Source organism: Budorcas taxicolor, chromosome 11 (assembly GCF_023091745.1).
Source record: "Budorcas taxicolor isolate Tak-1 chromosome 11, Takin1.1, whole genome shotgun sequence".
NCBI classification, from domain to species: Eukaryota; Metazoa; Chordata; class Mammalia; order Artiodactyla; family Bovidae; genus Budorcas; species Budorcas taxicolor.
In genome coordinates this window covers 126,834,357-126,855,213 of record NC_068920.1, presented here as the reverse complement: position 1 = coordinate 126,855,213, position 20,857 = coordinate 126,834,357, and the positions used below count along the sequence as shown (strand labels likewise).

General features: G+C 41.8%; 1 protein-coding gene across 1 annotated transcript in view; it reads right to left on the bottom strand.

Moving 5' to 3' along the window:
- The window catches only part of ANTXR1 (ANTXR cell adhesion molecule 1), a 261,100-nt gene that overhangs the window by 226,659 nt on the left and 13,584 nt on the right, over nucleotides 1-20,857 (bottom strand). The window contains exon 2 of the mRNA XM_052648002.1: nucleotides 3,892-3,963. Coding sequence (XP_052503962.1) covers nucleotides 3,892-3,963 — 72 coding nt within the window. The remainder of the gene's footprint in view (nucleotides 1-3,891; nucleotides 3,964-20,857) is intronic.

Sequence of the window (20,857 nt, the reverse complement as noted above, 5' to 3'; positions counted from 1 at the left end):
ACTGGAATGCCACCCTTTGGGGCTCTCTCTAGGTAGCCAGCTGGTTTCATACTATCAACCTATTTCTTCACGATGCAATAATTTCTCACATCTGACCCGGCCACAGATCTTATAGGTCCCACTTCCTAAAATGTTTCCCCAAACCTGTTCCCCTTTTCCTGACAATAGTAATTGTTTCCTAGTTGGTGACCCAGCTGATCATCATTCCTTGCTCCAATTCATTCCTCACACTGCCTCCAGAATTATCTTCCTAAAATATAAATCAGATCTTGTCACTCATCTTGTCATCTCTATCAAACCTCCAGTGGCTTCTATTGCCTCCAAGATAAAGTTTACATCCATTACCTTATGTCCAATGCATCTTTGGAAACCCTTAGTGTGGTCTGTAATACATAGTAGGAGCCCAAGCAATACCTGGTGAGTTGAAATTGGCCTCTTGAGAAAGACCTGGGCTCTCTGTCCATGGCATCAGGCTGCCTGTTACTACTTCACCAGTGCTGAGGACATTACATCACAAATAATAATAATAACAATAATAATTTTTATAATAATATAATAATCGCCAGTCCAATCATGTGCTTACTATGTGTCAGGCACTATTGTAAGTGATTCCCATGTATTATCTCATTAAACTTGTAACAACTTTATGAGATCATTACTATTACCAATTCTATTTTCCACAAAAGGAAATTGAGACTCTGAAAGATAAAATAATTTTCCCAAGGTCACACAGTGGGAAAGTGGTGAACTTTGGGCTTCAAACCAAGCATTCTGATTCCAGAACTTGGGTTCTTCACCACCATGTTATACTGCCTACCTTATAGAGAATTATTAAGCTCTGGAAAGAACAAATTTGAAATGTGGGAAATGTAGGTCTCCAAACAGTAACTGGTATATGAGTCTGGGCTGAAGACATAATTTGGGAATTCTCAGCATACTAATGTGAGTAAAATTGTTCAGAGTGTCAGCAGGGAGATGGGAAGAGGCCAAACCTAGAACCAACACCAACATTTAAAGGCCTGGCTCTGGTCAGTGGATGAAAGGTGAGCCAGAAGGCAGTGAAGGAGAGGATTTCAAGGAGAGATAAATCTGAATCCAGTGAAGTGTCTCTAACCAGCAGAGCAAGCACTGCATGGCTCTCAATGGGTTTTTCCTATGGAGCATCACTTTGGGACGTGGTGAGAGTAAGCAGATGTAAGGGTGGGGATAAAGGCAGACGGGAATGGGTTAAGGAATGAATGAGAAGTAAGGATGGAGCCAGTCTTTAAGGATATTTTAGAGAGCAACTGGGAAAGAATTAAGGTAGCATCTATTGGAAGACAGGACCAGGAAATTCATTTTTTTAAAATGAGATTTTATCTATTGGCAATGGAAATGGAGCCAGAGGAAAGGTAGAGAAAAATACAAAAAGAAACAAAGACCTGGGGGAATATTGGAGACAATGGGATAAAATGGACTAATGCGAAAAGACTGGCATTAAATAAAGGGGATACTTGAATCTCAGAGGCAATGGGAAGGCATGAATATATCTTTTAAGAGGAGGATTAGAATAAGAGGCAATCCCTTGCCTGCTATTCTCTGGGCTTTCGGTGAAACAGCAGGTGAAGTTCTTTGCCAAGAGTGATGGGTATGAGGTATAGTATGAGGGTTTAAAGAATATGGTGAAAAGTTATGGTATTGAATGAGCATGTACTGTATGTTGGGCACTATTGGAGGCCCTGGGACTGCAGCAGTCAACAAAAGACAGTTCCTCCTTTTGGAGTCTGCGTGGCAGTCGTGTCCTGGTGCCACATTTTGAGGGGGGTCCATAGCCAAAGAGGACCAGAGGAGACAATGAAAGGAAGGTGGAAACTCCCTGGTGGTCCAGTGGTTAAGAGTCCATGCCTCCACATCAGTTCGATCCCTGGTTGGGGAACAAAGATCTCACATGCCTCATGGCACAGCCAAAAAAACCAAACCAAACCAACCAACCAGGAAAGTGCCTCGTGGTCTGGGTTAAGCCATATCAACTACTCTGGTTCTTAGTTTCTTTGTCTATAAAACAAACAGAACTGGATTAAATGGTCTCTTAGTTTCCTCAATCCCTACCTCTAATTTCTTTGAATCTAAAATAGCAAAGTGTCTGGAGGTGCTGAAGGAACTGGGGAAGAGAAGTGTGGAGTGCCCACTCTAAGTCAGGTGCTGGGTTTGTTGCTTTGAGCACATTTTCTCTTATAATTTTCACATGTAGACTGAGGTTCAACCAAGGTGAGTCAGTTGCTTTGGTTGCCCAGTGGAGCTTGGATGCAACTCCACATCTGTCTAACTTCAAATCTTTTTTCAGGAGACTCCTTTGCTTTAGAGGAAACAGAAAATCATCAGAGCAAATAGAAACATAGCTGCTGCTGCTGCTGCTGCTGCTGCTAAGTCACTTCAGTCATGTCCAACTCTGTGTGACCCCATAGACGGCAGCCCACCAGGCTCCCCCATCCCTGGGATTCTCTAGGGAAGAATACTGGAGTGGGTTGCCATTTCCTTCTCCAATGCATGAAAGTTAAAAGTCAAAGTGAAGTCTCTCAGTCATATCCGACTCTTAGCGACCCCATGGACTACAGCCCACCAGGCTCCTCCGTCCATGGGATTCTCCAGGCAAGAGTACTGGAGTGGGGTGCCATTGCCTTCTCCATGAAACATAGCAGATACTCCCAAGTGTCTGGAGGCAGATTTGTCTTATATCACTCCTGGATGAGAGTGTAGGAAGGGACATTATGGGTCAACGACAAAAGGAAACTGGAACTGTCCAACTATTGGGTTTGTATTTGCCTCAAAACGCAGAAGTTTCTCCTCCCAGCTTCTGTCTTCTCCATTCATCTGGGCTTATACGCTACTTGCTCTAGTTTCCAATTTTTGGCATCACAGAGAGGACACCCCTTAACCTGCTCCCTCTTGTCAGGCAGATGGGTACACGTGGAGACCAGCAGGTGAATTTTCAGGGAACACATTTATCAGTACCCTGGTCTCAGAGGACAACTTGTCTCCTGAGTTAAAAAAAAAATCTTACTCACAGAAGATGTATATGGCTACTCACATTGGCTGGAAGACTCAACAGAGGCCACCAAGCAGAAGTGGAGTTGCTTTCAAATTTACAACACCCAGAACAACTTTTACAAAAGACCTGGACAACTGGTTTAAATTCTAGCATACAGGTGAACGCTATCACAGTTGGGTTGTTTGGCAGCTGCACCCTAAGAGGGTAAAATGACCTCCTTTCTTTTACTAGTGGAGTCTACATTTACTGGACTGCTAAGACCCCTGCAACGTTTATAATGCCGATGTTCAAAATTTCATTGTCCTCTCTTGGACATATGGTTAAGAATGCTCAGAGCATTCTATCCCATTGGGCACATAGCCAGGCTGAACAAGCATGGTGCTTTGCCCAAGATTGAGGAGAGCTCCCAGGGTATGAAACTTTCAACGCTAAAACCAAGGAGGTTCTGGGCAAACTGGGATGAATTGGTCACTTTACACTCCATAAGGTGTAAGGTGACCTTACACCATGCACATGGGTCCAGCTAGAATGAGCCAGTTTCTTCAGCATAATGCACTGTGAAAGAAAATGTTAATGATCCTTCTAGAAGGATATTATTTGACAAGAGAGGAAGAAAGTTAAAATGTTGATCTTATAACCAAATTGGGTTCCTCTTGAAAACACATAGTCAAGTTATTCTATTTAAAAACAAAACAAAAAGAAACAAAATAGTCTAACATGTGGCAAAGATGAAAACAAAGGCAAGTCTCTCTTCCAAGGTCTAAGATTCTACCTTTGTCAAAAAGCACCCCCAAACTAGTCAGTAATTAGAATAGCAAACATAGGCTGGGTTTACTTATGGCCGAGAACTACATATTTCTCACCTGATGAATTTATGAGCCAACTGTTCCACAAAGTAATAGATTTCATTCCAGTGGTGCAGCACACTTCCTGACCTAGGGAAATAAAGCAGATGTGATTTAATCAGGTGTTCATTTGTCTTTACCTTGTGTCATATATTCTATTCTTTTAAAGTTGATCTATCCTTTAACAGGGCTCACCATCTGAAACTTCCATAACTTTGGAAATTACCTGAAAGGATGCTTAGACTTAATTTTAGAATTCTGAGAAACTTTGGTAAAGAATTCTCTTCACTCCACCTCTAACTCCTTACCACCCCTACTCTATACACTCATATGCCAAAAAATTCCTGGGCCCAGCCAGATTCACAGGTTAGTTTCACAGCTTTAGGGAATAGTTATTTTTGTGCAATTTATTGCTCTGATTAGAGAAGAAATAGTATTCCAATTCATTCAAATGAAATTGGCACAAACTATATGCCCAAATAGACAAAGAAAAACAAATTCCACTCCTCAAAAGAGTCAAAATTCATTGGTAAATACTGATTCAAAGTCTCTAAAAAAAATATTAGCAAAACAAATCCAGTAGGAATTCAAAAGAATGCTAATTAGTTAATTGGTGATTTATTTCAGTAAGATATTGATAGTTCAAATTTTAAGGATCCAGTACTTTGGCCACCTCATGTAAAGAGTTGACTCATAGGAAAAGACTCTGATGTTGGGAGGGATTGGGGGCAGGAGGAAAAGGGGACGACGGAGGATGAGATGGCTGGATGGCATCACTGACTGGATGGACATGAGTTTGAGTCAACTCTGGGAGTTGGTGATGGACAGGGAGGCCTGGCATGCTGCGATTCACGGGGTCGCAAAGAGTCGGACACGACTGAGCGACTGAACTGAACTGAACTGAATGTAACTAGTCATACTAATACTTAAAAGAAGAAAAATGATACAGCCTTTCGTCATTAAAAAGGGATCCTTTTACTGAAAAAAGAGAGAAGCTTTCTCTAAGACATATGGAATCATAGCACTTCAGATTTGGAAATGGGCTTATTTCCCACAGTTGACTTCTGTTTCACTGATACCACTTACTACTGCTTCAATTCGGCTTATAAGTATTTTTCATAGTGCTCATACTCAATCTGTTGCACTGACTTCATAGTAACTTTTTCTATTTTAACGTACTCTTCTGTAGACGCAATGTTCTTTTCTTTTATTAAGGATCTGTTTCAGCTGAGCTCTGCATTTCTGCCCGTCATAATTGTTGAGGTTAGTTTGCTTTTTTGACTCTGACATTTTGTACTGAAAACTTTTTCCACTGGTTTCAGATAGCCTTTATTTTTATGTGCTCATCTACCTTAATTTTAACTTCTAGAAAGTTATTGTTATTTTTGTTTCAGACTATTTTATAGATCTTTAAGATGAATCTGTGCAAAGTAAATTTTATGCCTTTTTTCCTGTGATTCAATATGTCTAGGAATTCTCATTTTGGTTAAGTGTATTCCACCTTTATGAGTAAAGTCTATTTTTTTCTGCCCCACATCCAGTAAATATACGTCTGTTTGATCTGAACAGAAGTGATACAATACATTATGGTCAAACACTGCAAGATTACATATCATAAGGATATGGAAGTTCTCCAAGTTAACCTATAACTTCAATCCTAGGAAAAATTCTGAAAAAATGTTTTGTGAAACTCAAAAACTGACTTCAAAAATGAAATGAAGATTAAAGTTATAAAAGTAATCAAGGTAATAATGAAAAAGAACCAAGTTGGAAAGCCTGCCCTATCAAATATAGCAACCCCATACACATATGTAAGAGTAGACCCAATGGAGTAAAATGGAAAACTACATCCACACCTCAATGTATGTAAGGTCTTGCTATAATACATAGTGAAGGAGGTGATTCAAACTGTGGAGAGAGAATAAACCCTTCCATGTCATTGCTGTGACAATGGATTTCTAATTGGAAACAACCAATCAGATCACTATCTCATACCAAACGTAACCCTAGGTGTATTAAAACCTAATAGGAAAAACAAAACTTTCAATTCTTTGGGTGAATTATAGAAGATTTTTATGTCATCGGGGTAGTGAAGAGTTCCCTCAACCAAATACAAAAAGTAGGGATTGTTCTTTACAAAAAGAATTATTATGACTATTATAAGTGTCTAAAATTCTGGATGACAAAAGATAAGGATGACAAAAGCAAAGACTGAGAGAAGATGTTTGCCACAAAAATAAATGGCAAAAGATTAGTGTCCATATATGTAAATAAATGGTACAAGTAAATGTTAACAAGGCAAACAATACAGAAATAGACAAAGGATCAGAACAGGCAATCCCTTGAAAGATGGTAAATCAGCATTTGAAAGAATATTCAACTCCTCCTCGAATAAATCCAGAAATGCTTTGTTTGGGGAAAAGCAAGTAGTTTTGAGGGGCAGCAGCATAAAGCCTACAGGGTCGAGAAGTGGGGAGTTGGGGAGATGCAGAAGGAGTAAATAAACCTTTTCCAGTAAAACTTTCTATTCCAGCTTCTCAGCCTTTATACATTCCCTCTGCTTGAGACACACAATGTCCACACGGGCAAACTCCTACTCATCTGTGAGACCCAACTTGATCTCTGCCTGCTGCCTTCGACCAACACAGATGGGGCTCACTGCTCCTGCCCCGGGATCTCAGGGCACTGTGTCCATCTCTCAGTCATCATCCTCTGATACTGGGTTGCCATCACTTTTTCTCTTCAAGCTTCCATTGTGAGAATGTGAAGGATATTTGCCTCCCCAGCGTCTACCTATTGGTTGGATGGAAGAAAGGAAGAAGAGTGTGGGGAGACATCTCTATCGCTCATGGAGGCCTCCTGATCTTTTGCCAGCTGGTCCTGGCTTCTGGCCGTGTTTGGATGAGTGTCTCAGGCCTGAGACTCAGATAGCTCCAGCCAATTCCTGTGACCCTATGTGATCCCAAGGAGCCTTCCCCGAGGGGACAATGATTCTAGAGTACAGGTCCTCAATGAATGGGCCTATCTAATCAATGGTATATCTCTGAGTTTAATGCAACTGGGAGTCTCCCAGTAGAAGAGCATATCCCAGCCCTAAACTTTTAAAGCTTTGGAACGTTTTTCATTAGAATCCCAGCCATCCTCTTGGACATGTTTCAGTTGTATATTTAAAATCTCAAAGACTGGTTCTGATTCCCTTTCTTCAGCCAAAAAGTAGGTGCTCTGGTCCTGGGGGTCTTATTGAGGGCCTGGCAGATCTGGCTCAGTGCTGTGTACGTGCTTCAGAAGAGCCACCACGTGACTATTAACCACAGTCTACTTAGAATTCTACAACTCTTTTCCACTAGAATCAAGAGATCTCCTTGAACACTGGTCATCTGTGCCCGCTTCTGAAATGCAATACTGTGTTTTGCGATGCTGTGTTATGACCCAGACAAGTCTCATCTAAAATTTTGGTCACTGAGGAGTAGGGTAAGATCCCTAATGACTAGAGAGGAATCCCCACACTTCCTCCATCCCATGATTGATTTTCTCATCAGTAGAGAAGTCCTATAGTGAGGGAATTAAACTGGGAAGGGAGGTAAAGAGTTGAAGTAGGGACTTGAACTAGAGTTGGGGGGCCTATTCTTGGCTGACTACTAAAGAAGCAGGGGTCTCAAGTAAATCCTTTTTGTGTTAGCAGTTTTTCGTCCTCAATAATTGAGCACAAATCATTTGCATTCTTTTACTTATTACAAATGGCGCTAGTGGTAAAGAACCTGCCTGCCAATACAGGAGACATAAGAGACACGGGTTGGATCCCTGGGTTAGGAAGATTCCCTGGAGGGGGGTATGGCAACCCATTTCAGTATTCCTGCTTGGAGAATCCCATGGACAGAGAAGCCTGGTGGGCTACAGTCCATAGGGTCACAAAGAGTCAGACATAACTGAAGTGACAGCACATATATACACACTTATTATAAAGGATCACCCACTGTTAATTCACACTTTCTTTTGTCTTAAAATATTTCATTTGCACTATTCCTCTATCTGATTGACATGTAAAATTTAGAAAATGTTGGTACTCATCTTTGATTTCTAGATGTTAGATACAAGGAAAGATCCAAGAAATATTCTGGAGTGTTGAGAAAATTCTAAATCCATCTGGAACACTTTCTTGCCAATGGGCAGGTGCTGTATTTTCTCAAGGAGAAAATAAGATAAAACAAGAGGTAAGGGGATATTGACAGTCTTGCTTCTCCCGTCCCAACTCTACTAATAACTGTCCTGTTACTGCTGAAGTTTGTTGTTTCATATCTACTCATGATCATTCTTTACACAATTATATAAGCCTTGACCAAAATACATCCCCTTTGGGACCCCCTTGAGATGTGCATAGCCTATTCCCTCCAGCACTGAGGGTAAACATAACATTCAAAGATTCTGCGAACAACACTGACTTTGTCTTCTCTTTTGTTACATGGGACCCCAAGGGGCCTCAGCTACTAAAGCGGCATAGGAATATAGAATTATGTAAGTCTGCACCTTGGAATCCTTCTAGTCCTCAGGGCTGACCCTTCTTAACCCACATATGCATGCTCTGTGCTCCCCAAGATCAAAAAACCACTTAGAGAAGGAAATAGTCCCATGGCAGCTCCTTATGGTTTTAACATGGAGGTGAGCTTGTTGGGCATGCAGCTCATTTCTCTTTAACCGAAATCCCCAGGAGGAAGGGGCTTCCCTGCCTGGTGCCATGGTCCTTTCCCCTGCCGCACCACCACCCACTGTCTACAACTGCACTCCTAACTCTGAACTCTTAACTACTTCATCCATGGAGGATCTTGAAACTACCCCCTTGAACCAGACTCCTGCCCTTCTCTCACGGGGACAGATACACTGGGCTTTTTTTTTATTCTGTTTGGACTTTCTGTTAAAACATGCGTGTCTCTCCTGTACTTTGCCGTGTGAACTGATTTTCTGGTTTGGAATCTAAACTAGTAGATACTCCCAGGGTAATCAGCCCAAGATGGTGTGTCCATGTTCCAACATGGCTTCTTTTCAAGCCTGAGGATGATCAGCCCAAGATGGTGTGTCCATGTTCCAACATGGCTTCTTTTCAAGCCTGAGGACCCAAGTGGACTTCTGGTCACAGCCAGGAGAAGTAAGGTGTTGGTTGGGGCAGCTTCTCTCCGCCCTACAAAGTGTTAAATATCTCATTTATCATGCCAGACTGTTCAAGAATTACTGATCTTAACATCCCAGCTATGGGAGCCCTGATGTTCTCTTCAATAATGGCTCATCTAGCTATTGTTACCAAAGCCCCAGGGTAGAAACAAAAAGTCCTGCCTCAGTCAGTTCAGTCACTCAGTAGTGTCTGACTCCTTGTAACCCCATGGACTGCAGCATGCCAGGCCTCCCTGTCCATCACCAACTCCCGGAGTTAACCCAAACTCATGTCCATTGAGTCAGTGATGCCATCCAACGATCTCATCCCCTGACGTCCCTTCTCCTCCCGTCTTCAATCTTTCCCAGCATCAGGGTATTTTTAAATGAGTCAGTTCTTCGCATCAGGTGGCCAAAGTATTGGAGTTTCAGCTTCAGCATCAGTCCTTCCAATGAGTATTCAGGACTGATTTCCTTTAGGATTGACTGGTTTGATCTTGCAGTCCAAGGGACTCTCAAGAGTCTTCTCCAACACCACAAGTTCAAAAGCATCAATTCTTCAGCGCTCAGCTTTCTTTATAATCCAACTCTCACATCCATACATGACTACTGGAAAAACCATAGCCTTGACTAGACGGACCTTTGTTGGTAAAGCAATGTCTCTGCTTTTTAATATGCTGTCTAGATAGGTCATAACTTTTCTTCCAAGGAGCAAGCGTCTTTTAATTTCATGGCTGTACTCACCATCTGCACTGATTTTGGAGCCCCCCCCCAAATAAATAAATACATAAAGTTTATCACTCTTTCCATTTCTTCCCCATCTATTTGCCATGAAGTGATGGGACCACATGCCATGATCTTAGTTTTCTGAATGTTGAGTTTGAAACCAACTTTTTCACTCTCCTTTCACTTCATCAAGAGGCTCTTTAAGGTTCCACTGAACTCTGTTGTGGATTGTTTTGTTTTTAGAATTGTTTTTAACAAAAAATTGCTGACAAACTATAGTCAAAGAGTTGAAATATCCATGCTTTATCCAAATCAGTAGATGTGAAATGTCCCAGATATTTGCCTCAATTAAATTCTAACTCATGCAATTCTAGCCCCTGAAGATTTCCATGGGCCAACTGGGTATCGAGATGCTGTAGAGAATTCAGGTCCCTTCTTAGGAGCTCATGCTTTGGCTCCACAAATATATATCTCAACAAAATTTGGAATTCAAGTAGCCTCCCAGGGAATTCTGCTTGAACACAGTCCTACAGAGTTCAGTGCTTGAAGATTCACTTACTATATCTGGATCCACTCAAAATCAGTCACCTCCTCTTCACACCACTTTCTGCTTGGCTTTCAGGAGGGTTCCCCAGACCACAAGGAGGCAAAGCCTCTGGTCCCTTGAGAAGGTAACTGCTGGGAGCAGCTCCAGGGCTCCTTACTTATTTTTGTTTTTCTAGGCCCTCTCCAAGGTTTGGAGCCTGATAAGAAAGTCAATACATCTTGTGTATTCACTGTGTGTTCGCAGAGAGGGGTTTGCATGGAACTTGACCTGGCCCTCAGATTACTGCTCAGTTACTTTCAAGGATATCATATGCAAAGAGTAAGAGCAAAAGAAGAACCCTGGGTGTCATTCTGATTTGTTTCTGAAACACATTCTTTTGTGTTTATGGGAGTTTCCAAACCTCCCTGTGGTTGAGCTCCTTTAAAAACACAAGCTCTTTCCATTAGCCACAGATAAAACCAGTCAGAAAGAATCAAGTGGACCAAATTGAGTTTAAATTGTCCTCTCCTTGGCATAAGGGTCAGAGTGAAATGAAAGGGAAATAAAGAGAGCTCACAGTTGGAAACATCACCCAGGAGTGTTTTAGTCCTGGAAGAGCAGAGTCCCAGTAAGGATGGAAATTATAAAACTGTCAGGTCCTGCTTTTCTTCAGCCCCACCCAGCTGAAGTCATTCATGTCCTCAGTGACCCACCAGGTCCCCAGCTAATCCTGCAAGGCTAGGGCAGCCTCCGGCGCCACTGAGCAGAACAGGCAATTAAGTCTGGCCCCACATTCACTTGTATCCCCCCTCCCACCCCCTAACCCACTCCACTTCTTCCTTGGCCCTTCTTCCTCCTAGCCTCCCTGCACCCTAATTGGCTGGAGCCCAGAGCTTCAGCTCTTGTCCTCTTCTGATTGGCTAGAGTCATGAACCAGCCTCCCTCTTGCTCTAAAAGCTGATAGCAACTCTTACCCTCCTCCAATGTCTTCAGTGCAGACCCAAATCAAGCCACTGAACACTGTACCCACCCTGCTCCTATCTGTGTCTGGAGGCCCCAGCCCCACTATACTGACTTGTAAGGAATTTCCTTGTTAGTCCACCTCACTGAAGGCTATGACAGCAATGACTTTTATGCTGTGGAATGCAACCTATTAGTGATTTGGGAAATCAGTTTGGTGGGATGTTACCAACAGTTAATAAAAATGAAATAGAATAGAAATATCAGAATATATTGCATACCATGACAGAAAGTCATGTTACGTGAAACTTTCAGTCAACTATGCGTAGGTATATAATGTACAAGTACTGTGTCAAGATGTAAACTAAACTGTGTTTTTCTTGTGAATGCTCAGGAAGATACTAGACCAAAATATGCAATCCTTTCACCTCCACTAATTCACCTTTTCCAATACACACACACACACAGAGCAAGAAAAGTCTAAAGATATTTCTGATATCAAGTATTGGTACATTTGGTGCAAATTCAACACAGAATTGTTAAGAGAACAGAAGACTAGTTAGTAGTCTGAAAGCAAGATGTGATAAACAAGCCTGAAAGGCCACCAGTCAAAGCCAGCAATGTGATCTGTGGACGAACACCAGGTGACCATGACAAGACAAGGTATGGTACTATGGATGCCAGAAAAGTCAGCCGCCCTTCATGTGCAAGCCACAAGGACACAATGAGCCCCCTTCAAGCACACAGCCATAGGAAGGAGAGAACTGGCGGTGGCTCTGAGTTGTGCCTGACTCTTTGCATCTCCAGAATCATGATCTTTTCCAGTGAGTCGGCTCTTTACATCAAGTGACCAAAGTAATGGAGCTTCAGCTTCAGCATCAGTCCTTCCAGTGAATATTCAGGGTTGATTTCCTTTAGGATTGACTGATTTGTAAGCTAGATAAAAGTAAACTACATTTTAGGGGGCAGGATATGTGAATATAGTATGAGCAATTTTTTCTTTGTGGCATAAAAAATTTTATACTTTTCACTTTCTCTTTGGAAAATCCTTCTTTAACTTTTATATTTTGCTGTACAACCTCATTGATAACATTACTGTGACATTAACTTTTCTGGGGCCATTACTTGTATTTCTTTTATATTATGTCTTTTTCATATCCTTTATTTATAAAAGTTTTCTATTTTGATGTCAATACTTTCAAGTGATTTTTTTAAAATAAAGGTATGTGGGTGGTATATATTTTGGATTTTTCTATGTCTGAGGAATTTTTATACGCCTTTGTATTACTTACCTCTGGTTGCATAATTTTAATCTCTGTATTCTTTCTGCTTGAGTTCTGGAAAAAGTTTCTTAAACTGTCTTCTGATGAGCTGAATTTATTTTTGTAATATTCTTTGTGGTGGTCATTTTTTCCAATGAATTTGAATACTCAGAAACAGCATATTTTCTCTCCAAAAGTTTCTTATTTTCAGCTGTTCCTTTCTCATAACAGACTGCTCTTATTAGTTGATGTAATACCATCTCAAAATTTAATGAAAATACTAATGAGACATATTTGTTTAAATGGTTTGGATGGTCATTGGAAGTTCTTTTATATAATCACTATTAAGTTTTTTTAAAACCTTAATTCACTTTTTGAGTAACTTCTTAAAGAAAATTATCCTCACTCCCCCTTTTAGAAGAATCTGTATGTATTTGAAAATGTCTGTTTTCATGTAAATGACATCTTGACAGAACATTTTAGGTCATAACTTTATCCATTAAATTTTTCTAACATTTAATGTTGCAGAACCTTTGTAGGTAACCTGTATCTTTTCCCATTCATAAAATTTTTCTTTTGTTTTTGAAATTAAACATTCTTACCAGGAAATGTTTAAGTACAAATCTCTGTTAATTAATTTTGATTATTACTTGAGTTGAAATCTACATTTTCAGGTTTTTGTTTTTTAGTCAGGGAAGTTCTATCAAATTGTTGAGTGCTTCTTCTGGATTATTCTTTAGCAATGCAAATTATCTGGTATACTGGATATCTATTTTTGTCATTCATTATTTATCATCTTCTCTCTCATCACCTTTGTGTAACTCATTTCCTATTCAACTCATGAGAACTTCTCAAACATTCCTTCATCCTTCATTTTCTCTTTGTCAGTTCTTTACTGCTTCTCAGGTGGCTTTATGACTTTACATTTTTCCATATTATTTTATATTTCCTTAACTGTTTTAGGTCCCTTTTCTTCTCTTTTCATATTTTATCACCTGTCTAACAAAGTTCTTATTTTACTTAATGTCACTGAAATCATAAAACACATGGTGCTAAAACTGACTTCTTTTGCTGTTGAAAATTCTTTCCATAGACATGTTCTTCCACCTCAGGAATTTTGTTACATCATTTATTTTCAGTTGCTAAAATCTTGTAGGCCCTATTTTCATCTTTCAATGTGGGAAGGTATAACTGGGTCTCATATTTGCCATATATATGGCAATGTCTTGAACTTGCAAACTTCTCTAAAAACTAAATCTGGGGAACAAATATCATATGACGTTGCTTATATATGGATTCTAAAAAATAAAAAAGGTACAAAAAGAACTTATTTACAAAATAGAGGTAGAGTCATGGATGAAAAAACAAACTTCTTCAGGGATAAGGGAGGGGAGGGATAAATTTGGAGACTGGGATTGACATACACCCTCTTATATATAGAATAGATAATTAATAAGAACTTGCTGTTTAGCACAGGGAACTCTACTCAATACTCTGCAATGGCCTACATGGGAAAATAATCTAAGAAAGGTGCACACTTTGTTGTACACCTGAAGCTAGCACAACATTGCAAATCAACTATACTCCAATGAAAAAAAAATTTTTTTTTTTTTAGAAAAGAACTCAGTTTGGGGGGAGTTGGCCTTAATAGCTAAAGTAATCTTATGTTACTGTTCCGTCAATTAGGGGAGAGAAGGGAATAGAATAATTCTTCATCATTTTTCACAGAGGAATCTCATCCTTGCAAGGTTTGTGTGTTTGTTTTGGACAGGGCCACATCAGTTCCAGCTTGCCATATGTTGGGCTTCTGGACCTGATATCTACTCCAAGTTCACACTGCTGTACCTGACCTCATTCCTGATCCCTACTGCATCCACGTAATCAAAGACAGGACTGCCATTTCCCTGGAGGCCCAGGATATGTGGGGAGGACTCAGCAATGCTGGAGGGAGTCACTGTCACGAAGATGCCTGGTGTTCGTGCTCTGTCTCTTTTGTGGCTTCGTCTCCCCTCGACTGTCCTGCACAGATGCCTCTGGGTGATACTGATGCCCCAGGGTAGCAGGGCTCCATGCAGGTGGCCTCTGTTCCTCTGATGTCGCACTCTTTCCTTCAGACTCACTTCCAGATTTGGGATTGTTCTTGAGGCTCCTCCAGAACCCTCCTCTACATGTTTTTCTAACTTGGCAACAGGGTTGAAAGCAGACCCGGCCGGACCTCCTGCAAACTCAGCTCATCTGCTTTGTTCCTAGTGGAATTTCTTATGAGGGTGCTGGAGGTCAGTGTGGCTGTCCTCCACACAGGTGGCGGACACACAGGTACAGGACATGCAGGCGTCATGATGGACCTGATGGAGCCTTCCCCAGATGCCTCCTGAAGACTTTTTCTTTCGGGGGATGAAACAGTTTTAGATGACGGTCGGGGAGGCAGTGAGAAGCTGTCTGTGTTCAGCTTCTTTTTCAGAAGTCATCAACAAACTTTCTTTCCTTTCTTATCTCAGACTAAGCCCCTGAGTTCATTCAACCTTAATTTCTGCATTTATGATGTCCTGAAGCAACACTTCCAAAAGTCACCAATGCCTTTACCATAGGACCTTTCTCAGTTCTTTCTTGCTGGATATATTTGTGGTATGTATAAATAAAAAAGAGTATGTATTGATGCAGCAAAATGATTTTTGAATGCCTGGTAGGCCCTTTAGAATCTAAAAGATTAGTAGTTACAAAACAACATGCACTAAGTACTTTCTAGGCAGCAGGCATTGTGAGCACTTTACATTCACTGCCATTTAATAATGTGGTGGCTTAGTTCCTCAGTCATGTCTGACACTTTGACACCCCATGGACTGCCAGGCTCTTCTGTTCATGGGATTTCCCAGACAAGAATATTGGAATGGGTTTCTATTTCCTTCTCCAGGTGTTCTTCCTGACCCAGAGATCAAACCCGTGTCTCCTGCATTGCAGGTGGATTCATTACCAACTGAGGCACCAGAGAAGCCAGGGATGGTGGAGCCCGGTGGGCTCCCGACTATGGGGTTGCACAGAGTCGGACACGACTGAAGTGACTTAGCAGCAGCAGCAGCAGCGCTTAATGAGCACTTCAGCGCAACCCTATGTGATAACACTATTAGGTCCCTTTTCACAGATGAGGAAACTTAGTCCACAGAGAGAATAAGTAACTCACTCAAGGACACACTAGTGAGTGGCAGGGTTGGGATAAGGACCCTAGAGTCCATGCTCTTAGTCCAAACACTACTCTCCTCCCAGTCTTTCTGTGTTTAAGCCTGTACTCCTAACACCTTTGCAACACTGCCTCCCCATGGACGGAGGAAGCATACGATCACAATTCCTAGTGTTAGGCTGCTAAGTTAGCGAGAAGTACTTTTTATGGGAATTTGGGAATGGGGATGCCAGGGAAAGGTTAAAATTAGTGTACTTGAGTGGAATCAGAAGTGCCAAACTGGTTGCCCATTTTAATGGAATAAGGTGTATCAGAGGATTCACCTGTTTGGCCTTCAATCCTCTTCTGTTCCTTTGATAGTATCTTTTATGACAGGTTTCCCTGGTGGCTCAGAGGTTAAAGCGTCTGCCTCCAATGCGGGAGACCCGGGTTCCCTGGGTCGGGATGATCCCCTGGAGAAGGAAATGGCAACCCAATCCAGTATTCTTGCCTGGAGAATCCCATGGACGGAGGAGCCTGGTAGGCTACAGTCCACAGCGTCGCAAAGAGTCAGACACGACTGAGCGACTTCACTCTCTTTCTTTACAACAGTCAATAATCAGGATGACCATAATTTAAAATCCAGACTGAAACACTTTCAAGAGTAAACTAGGAAGCCACTAATAATTATACTGGGACAAGCACAGGCCAGGAATGTACTGGACCATCCATTTACTTATGGTTAGATTATGGCTGTCCAATGGCATTTTGTATTTCCTTTGACCTTATATAGCTTATTATTGGGACCAGAGTGTAGTTCAGTGAGGATATTTCCTTTTTAAAATTTTCTATATAATTTCCATAAACGTGATATTTGCATTATCTTTCATGTTGGCTCAGATGGTAAAGAATCTGCCTGCAATGTGTGAGACTCAGGTTCAATCCCTGGGCTGGGAAGATCCCCTGGAAAAGGGCATGGCAACCCACTCCATTATTCTTGCCTGGAGAATTTCATAGACAGAGGAGCCTGGTGGGCTACAGTCCATGGAGTCGCAAAGAATAGGACACAGCTGAGTGACTAACACAACATTTTATGTAAGTAATGATGGTTAAGATTGTGAACATAATCCTTATGCCAAAAGGTGTTGGGGAAGTCCTGTTCTAGGTGGTTCCCACAGGAATGAGCTGTAAATGGTTAAGCAGCAGGGTATGAGGAAAAGAAGTTAAGGCCACTGAATGAGACCTCAGAGGACACACACCAAGGGTTATTCTTCTCCATGTCTTGATAATGGACCCCTCTGCTGCTTATTATGTGATATGAGTTGTTATGAGGTTGAGAGACTCTGAACAAAGAACAAACTTAGAATGAAGATGATATGTAAAGAGATGACTGTTCTCAATTTTTCTGTAGCACTGTGAGCTAGTGATGGGAAGGGAAGAAGTGCCAGTATCATCACAAAGGTTACAAGGGTATGACCTATACAAAGATGGAAATGGTGATGAGGTCACTAAAGCTAAAGGCAAGAAAGAGCATGGGTTTAGTTCAGGGAACTGCACACCAACAGTTTTGTTGGAAATTCTAAGGGTGTTGGGTGTGGTAAGAGATGAACCTAAGGACAACACATAGTAATCAGAGCAACAGAGCTCTAGAATCCCTTGCTAAGGAGTTCACATTTTATACTGAAAGAATTCTGGGAGTGTTTAGAGGTTGAAGGGTCGGGGGAGATGATGTCAAGATTAAATCTGTTCTAAAAAGATCAGCTTGGTACCAATGTCAAAACTACAGAGTAGTGTGTACATGCTCAGGTGTGTCGACTCTTAGGAACTCCATGGACTGTAATCTGCCAGGCTTCTCTGTCCGCAGAATTTTCTAGGCAATGATATTGGAGTGAGTTGACTTTTCCTCCTCCAGGGGATCTTCCTGACCCAGGGATCCAATCCATGTCTCCTGCATTGGCAGGCGGATTCTTACCACCGAGCCACTTGGGAAGCCCCAGGGGGAAGGGTTTAAAGAAAAAAAAAAAAGGAGGTAAAGAGACCAATTTAGAGAACATTTCCGTGAATTGAGTGGGAAATGGCCTGAACTAAGGTAATGATAGGGCTTCACTGGTGGCCCAGATGGTAAAGAATCCGCCTGCAATGTGGGAGACCTGGTTCAATCTCAGGGTTGGTAAGATCCCCTGGAGGAGGGCATGGCAACCGACTCCAGTATTCTTGCCTGAAGAATTCCCATGGATAGAGGAGCCTGTCATGCTACAGTTCATGGGGTTGCAAAGAGTTGGACACGACTGAGTGACTAAGTGCAGCCCAGCAAGGTGATGCCAAAGCAGAGATGTGGGAGCAGACATTGTCAGGCTTTGGAGTATAAAAGGATTCATCCCAGCCTTTTGGCTTATGTGGTTAGATCTATGGGTGATGCTGCTCCCAAGACTAGGAATAGAGATGATGATTTTAGGGGGAAAACATCTAGGTCATCATACCTCCACTGAATTTCCCTCTCTCTTGGTCTCAGTGATAACAGTTCTTAGCTGTTTCTCTTCTAACTCTTCCGGAGACTTCTTCTCAACTCTGGTTAATGGAGTTTCTTCTTTGGCCCAGACATCCCTGTTGGCAATTCCTTGAGGTTGGACCCTGGCCATTTTCCTCATTAAACACCACCTCTACTTGACAATTTTTAACCCTGATATTATCTCGATATTATCTCCATATTATTTATTATCCATATCCATATTTTCATCTACTACTCTTGGGCTGACAACTCTCAAATCTTTTTTTTTTTTCTTTCCAGTTACAGGGTATAAATCCAACTGCCTACTCAATACATCCACCCAAATGCCCTACGTGTTCAGACTCAACAGTTCCACAACAAACTCCTCTTTTCTTCTGAAGCCTACTCCTTCCCCTCATAGCTCTTTCTTCTCACTCACTCACAGCCAGCTGCTCATCAATCCTGGTACTCCACCCTACAAAGTCACTCATTTCATTTGTTCTTTCTTTCCCACTCCTCTCCCCCCCCAACCGACTGTTGCTATGAAAAACCCTGCTCTTTCCAGATCCTTTTCTGTCACCCTCCCTGTCATGCTTACATCACACAGGGGACGCGTCGTTTCACCTTCTTGTGCTGCTCTTTGGGCATCGATGTTTTTCTCTTTACTTTGTCACCTGGCAAAACCCTGCTCAAAGTTCAAGTCCTGGATCCAAAGTTACCTTCTCTAGAAAGTTTCCTAAACCTCTCTAATCTCAATCAAAATTCATTATTTCACCAACTCTGTTTCCCTAGCCCTTTGTCTCTTCTGCTAAACTGTGAAATCCTTTAGAGCTAGGAACATGTCACAGGCATTTTGTAATCTGAAACATTTAGCAAAGTTTGATAAATACTGAATTGAACTGATGTACTCCTTACCCTAGACAGGAAGTCCAACTTATAATCTAAGGTGATGTCTTTTGTTAGAGGAACACATCCATTTTCTCTAGGGGTAATTACCACCATTACCACCACCAGCATCACTGTCATCACCACTACCACCACGACCACTGCTGGATCATCAATAATACCATAATCATTACCACCACTACCATCACCATCACCACCTATCACATCATCAATAAGACCATCATCACCACCATCACCATCATCACCATCACATCATCATACCATCATCACCATCACCACCACCACCTATCACATCATCAATAAGACCATCATCACCACCATCACCACCACCACCTTCACATCATCAATACCATCATCACCATCACTACCACCACCTATCACATCACCAATAAGACCATCATCACCACCATCACCACCACCACCATCACATCATCAATACCACCATCACCATCACCACCACCACCTATCACATCATCAATAAGACCATCATCACCACCATCACCACCACCACCATCACATCATCAATACCATCATTACCATCACCACCACCACCACCACCAATGCCATCATCAATAATACTGTCATCACCACCACCACCACCATCAATACCATCATCAATACTACCATCATCACCATCACCACCACCATCATCAGTAATACTGTCATCACCATCACCACCACCATCAATACCATCATCACCACCACCACCATCACAGCATCAATAATATTGTCATCACCATCACCACCACCACAACCATCACAGCATCAATAATACCATAATCTTGATTACCACTACCATCACCATCAGTACCATCACTGTCACCATCACCACAACCACCATCACATCATCAATAATACTGTCATCACCATCACCACCACCACCATCAATACCATCACCACCACCACCACCATCACAACATCAATAATACTGTCATCACCATCACCAGCACCATCAATACCATCATCAATACTAGCATCATCACCATCACCACCATCAATACCATCATCAATAATACTGTCATCACCACCACCATCACCGTCAATACCATCATCAATAATACCATCATCACCATCACCACCACCAATACCATCATCAATAATACTGTCATCACCATCACCACCACCATCAATACCACCATCACCACCACCACCATCACAGCATCAATAATACCATACATAATCTTGATCACCACTACCATCACCATCAGTACCATCACTGTTACCATCACCACAACCACCATCACATCATCAGTAATACTGTCATCACCATCACCACCACCACCATCAATACCATCACCACCACCACCACCATCACAGCATCAATAATATTGTCATCACCATCACCACCACCACCATCACATCATCAAAAATACCATAATCTTGATCACCACTACCATCACCATCAGTACTATCACTGTCACCATCACCACAACCACCATCACATCATCAATAATACTGTCATCACCATCACCACCACCATCAATACCATCATCACCACCACCACCATCACAGCATCAATAATACCATAATCTTGATCACCACTACCATCACCATCAGTACCATCACTGTCACCATCACCACAACCACCATCACATCATCAATAATACTGTCATCACCATCACCACCACCACCACCATCAATACCATCACCACCACCACCACCATCACAACATCAATAATACTGTCATCACCATCACCAGCACCATCAATACCATCATCAATACTACCATCATCACCATCACCACCATCAATACCATCATCAGTAATACTGTCATCACCATCACCACCACCATCAATACCATCACCACCACCACCATCACA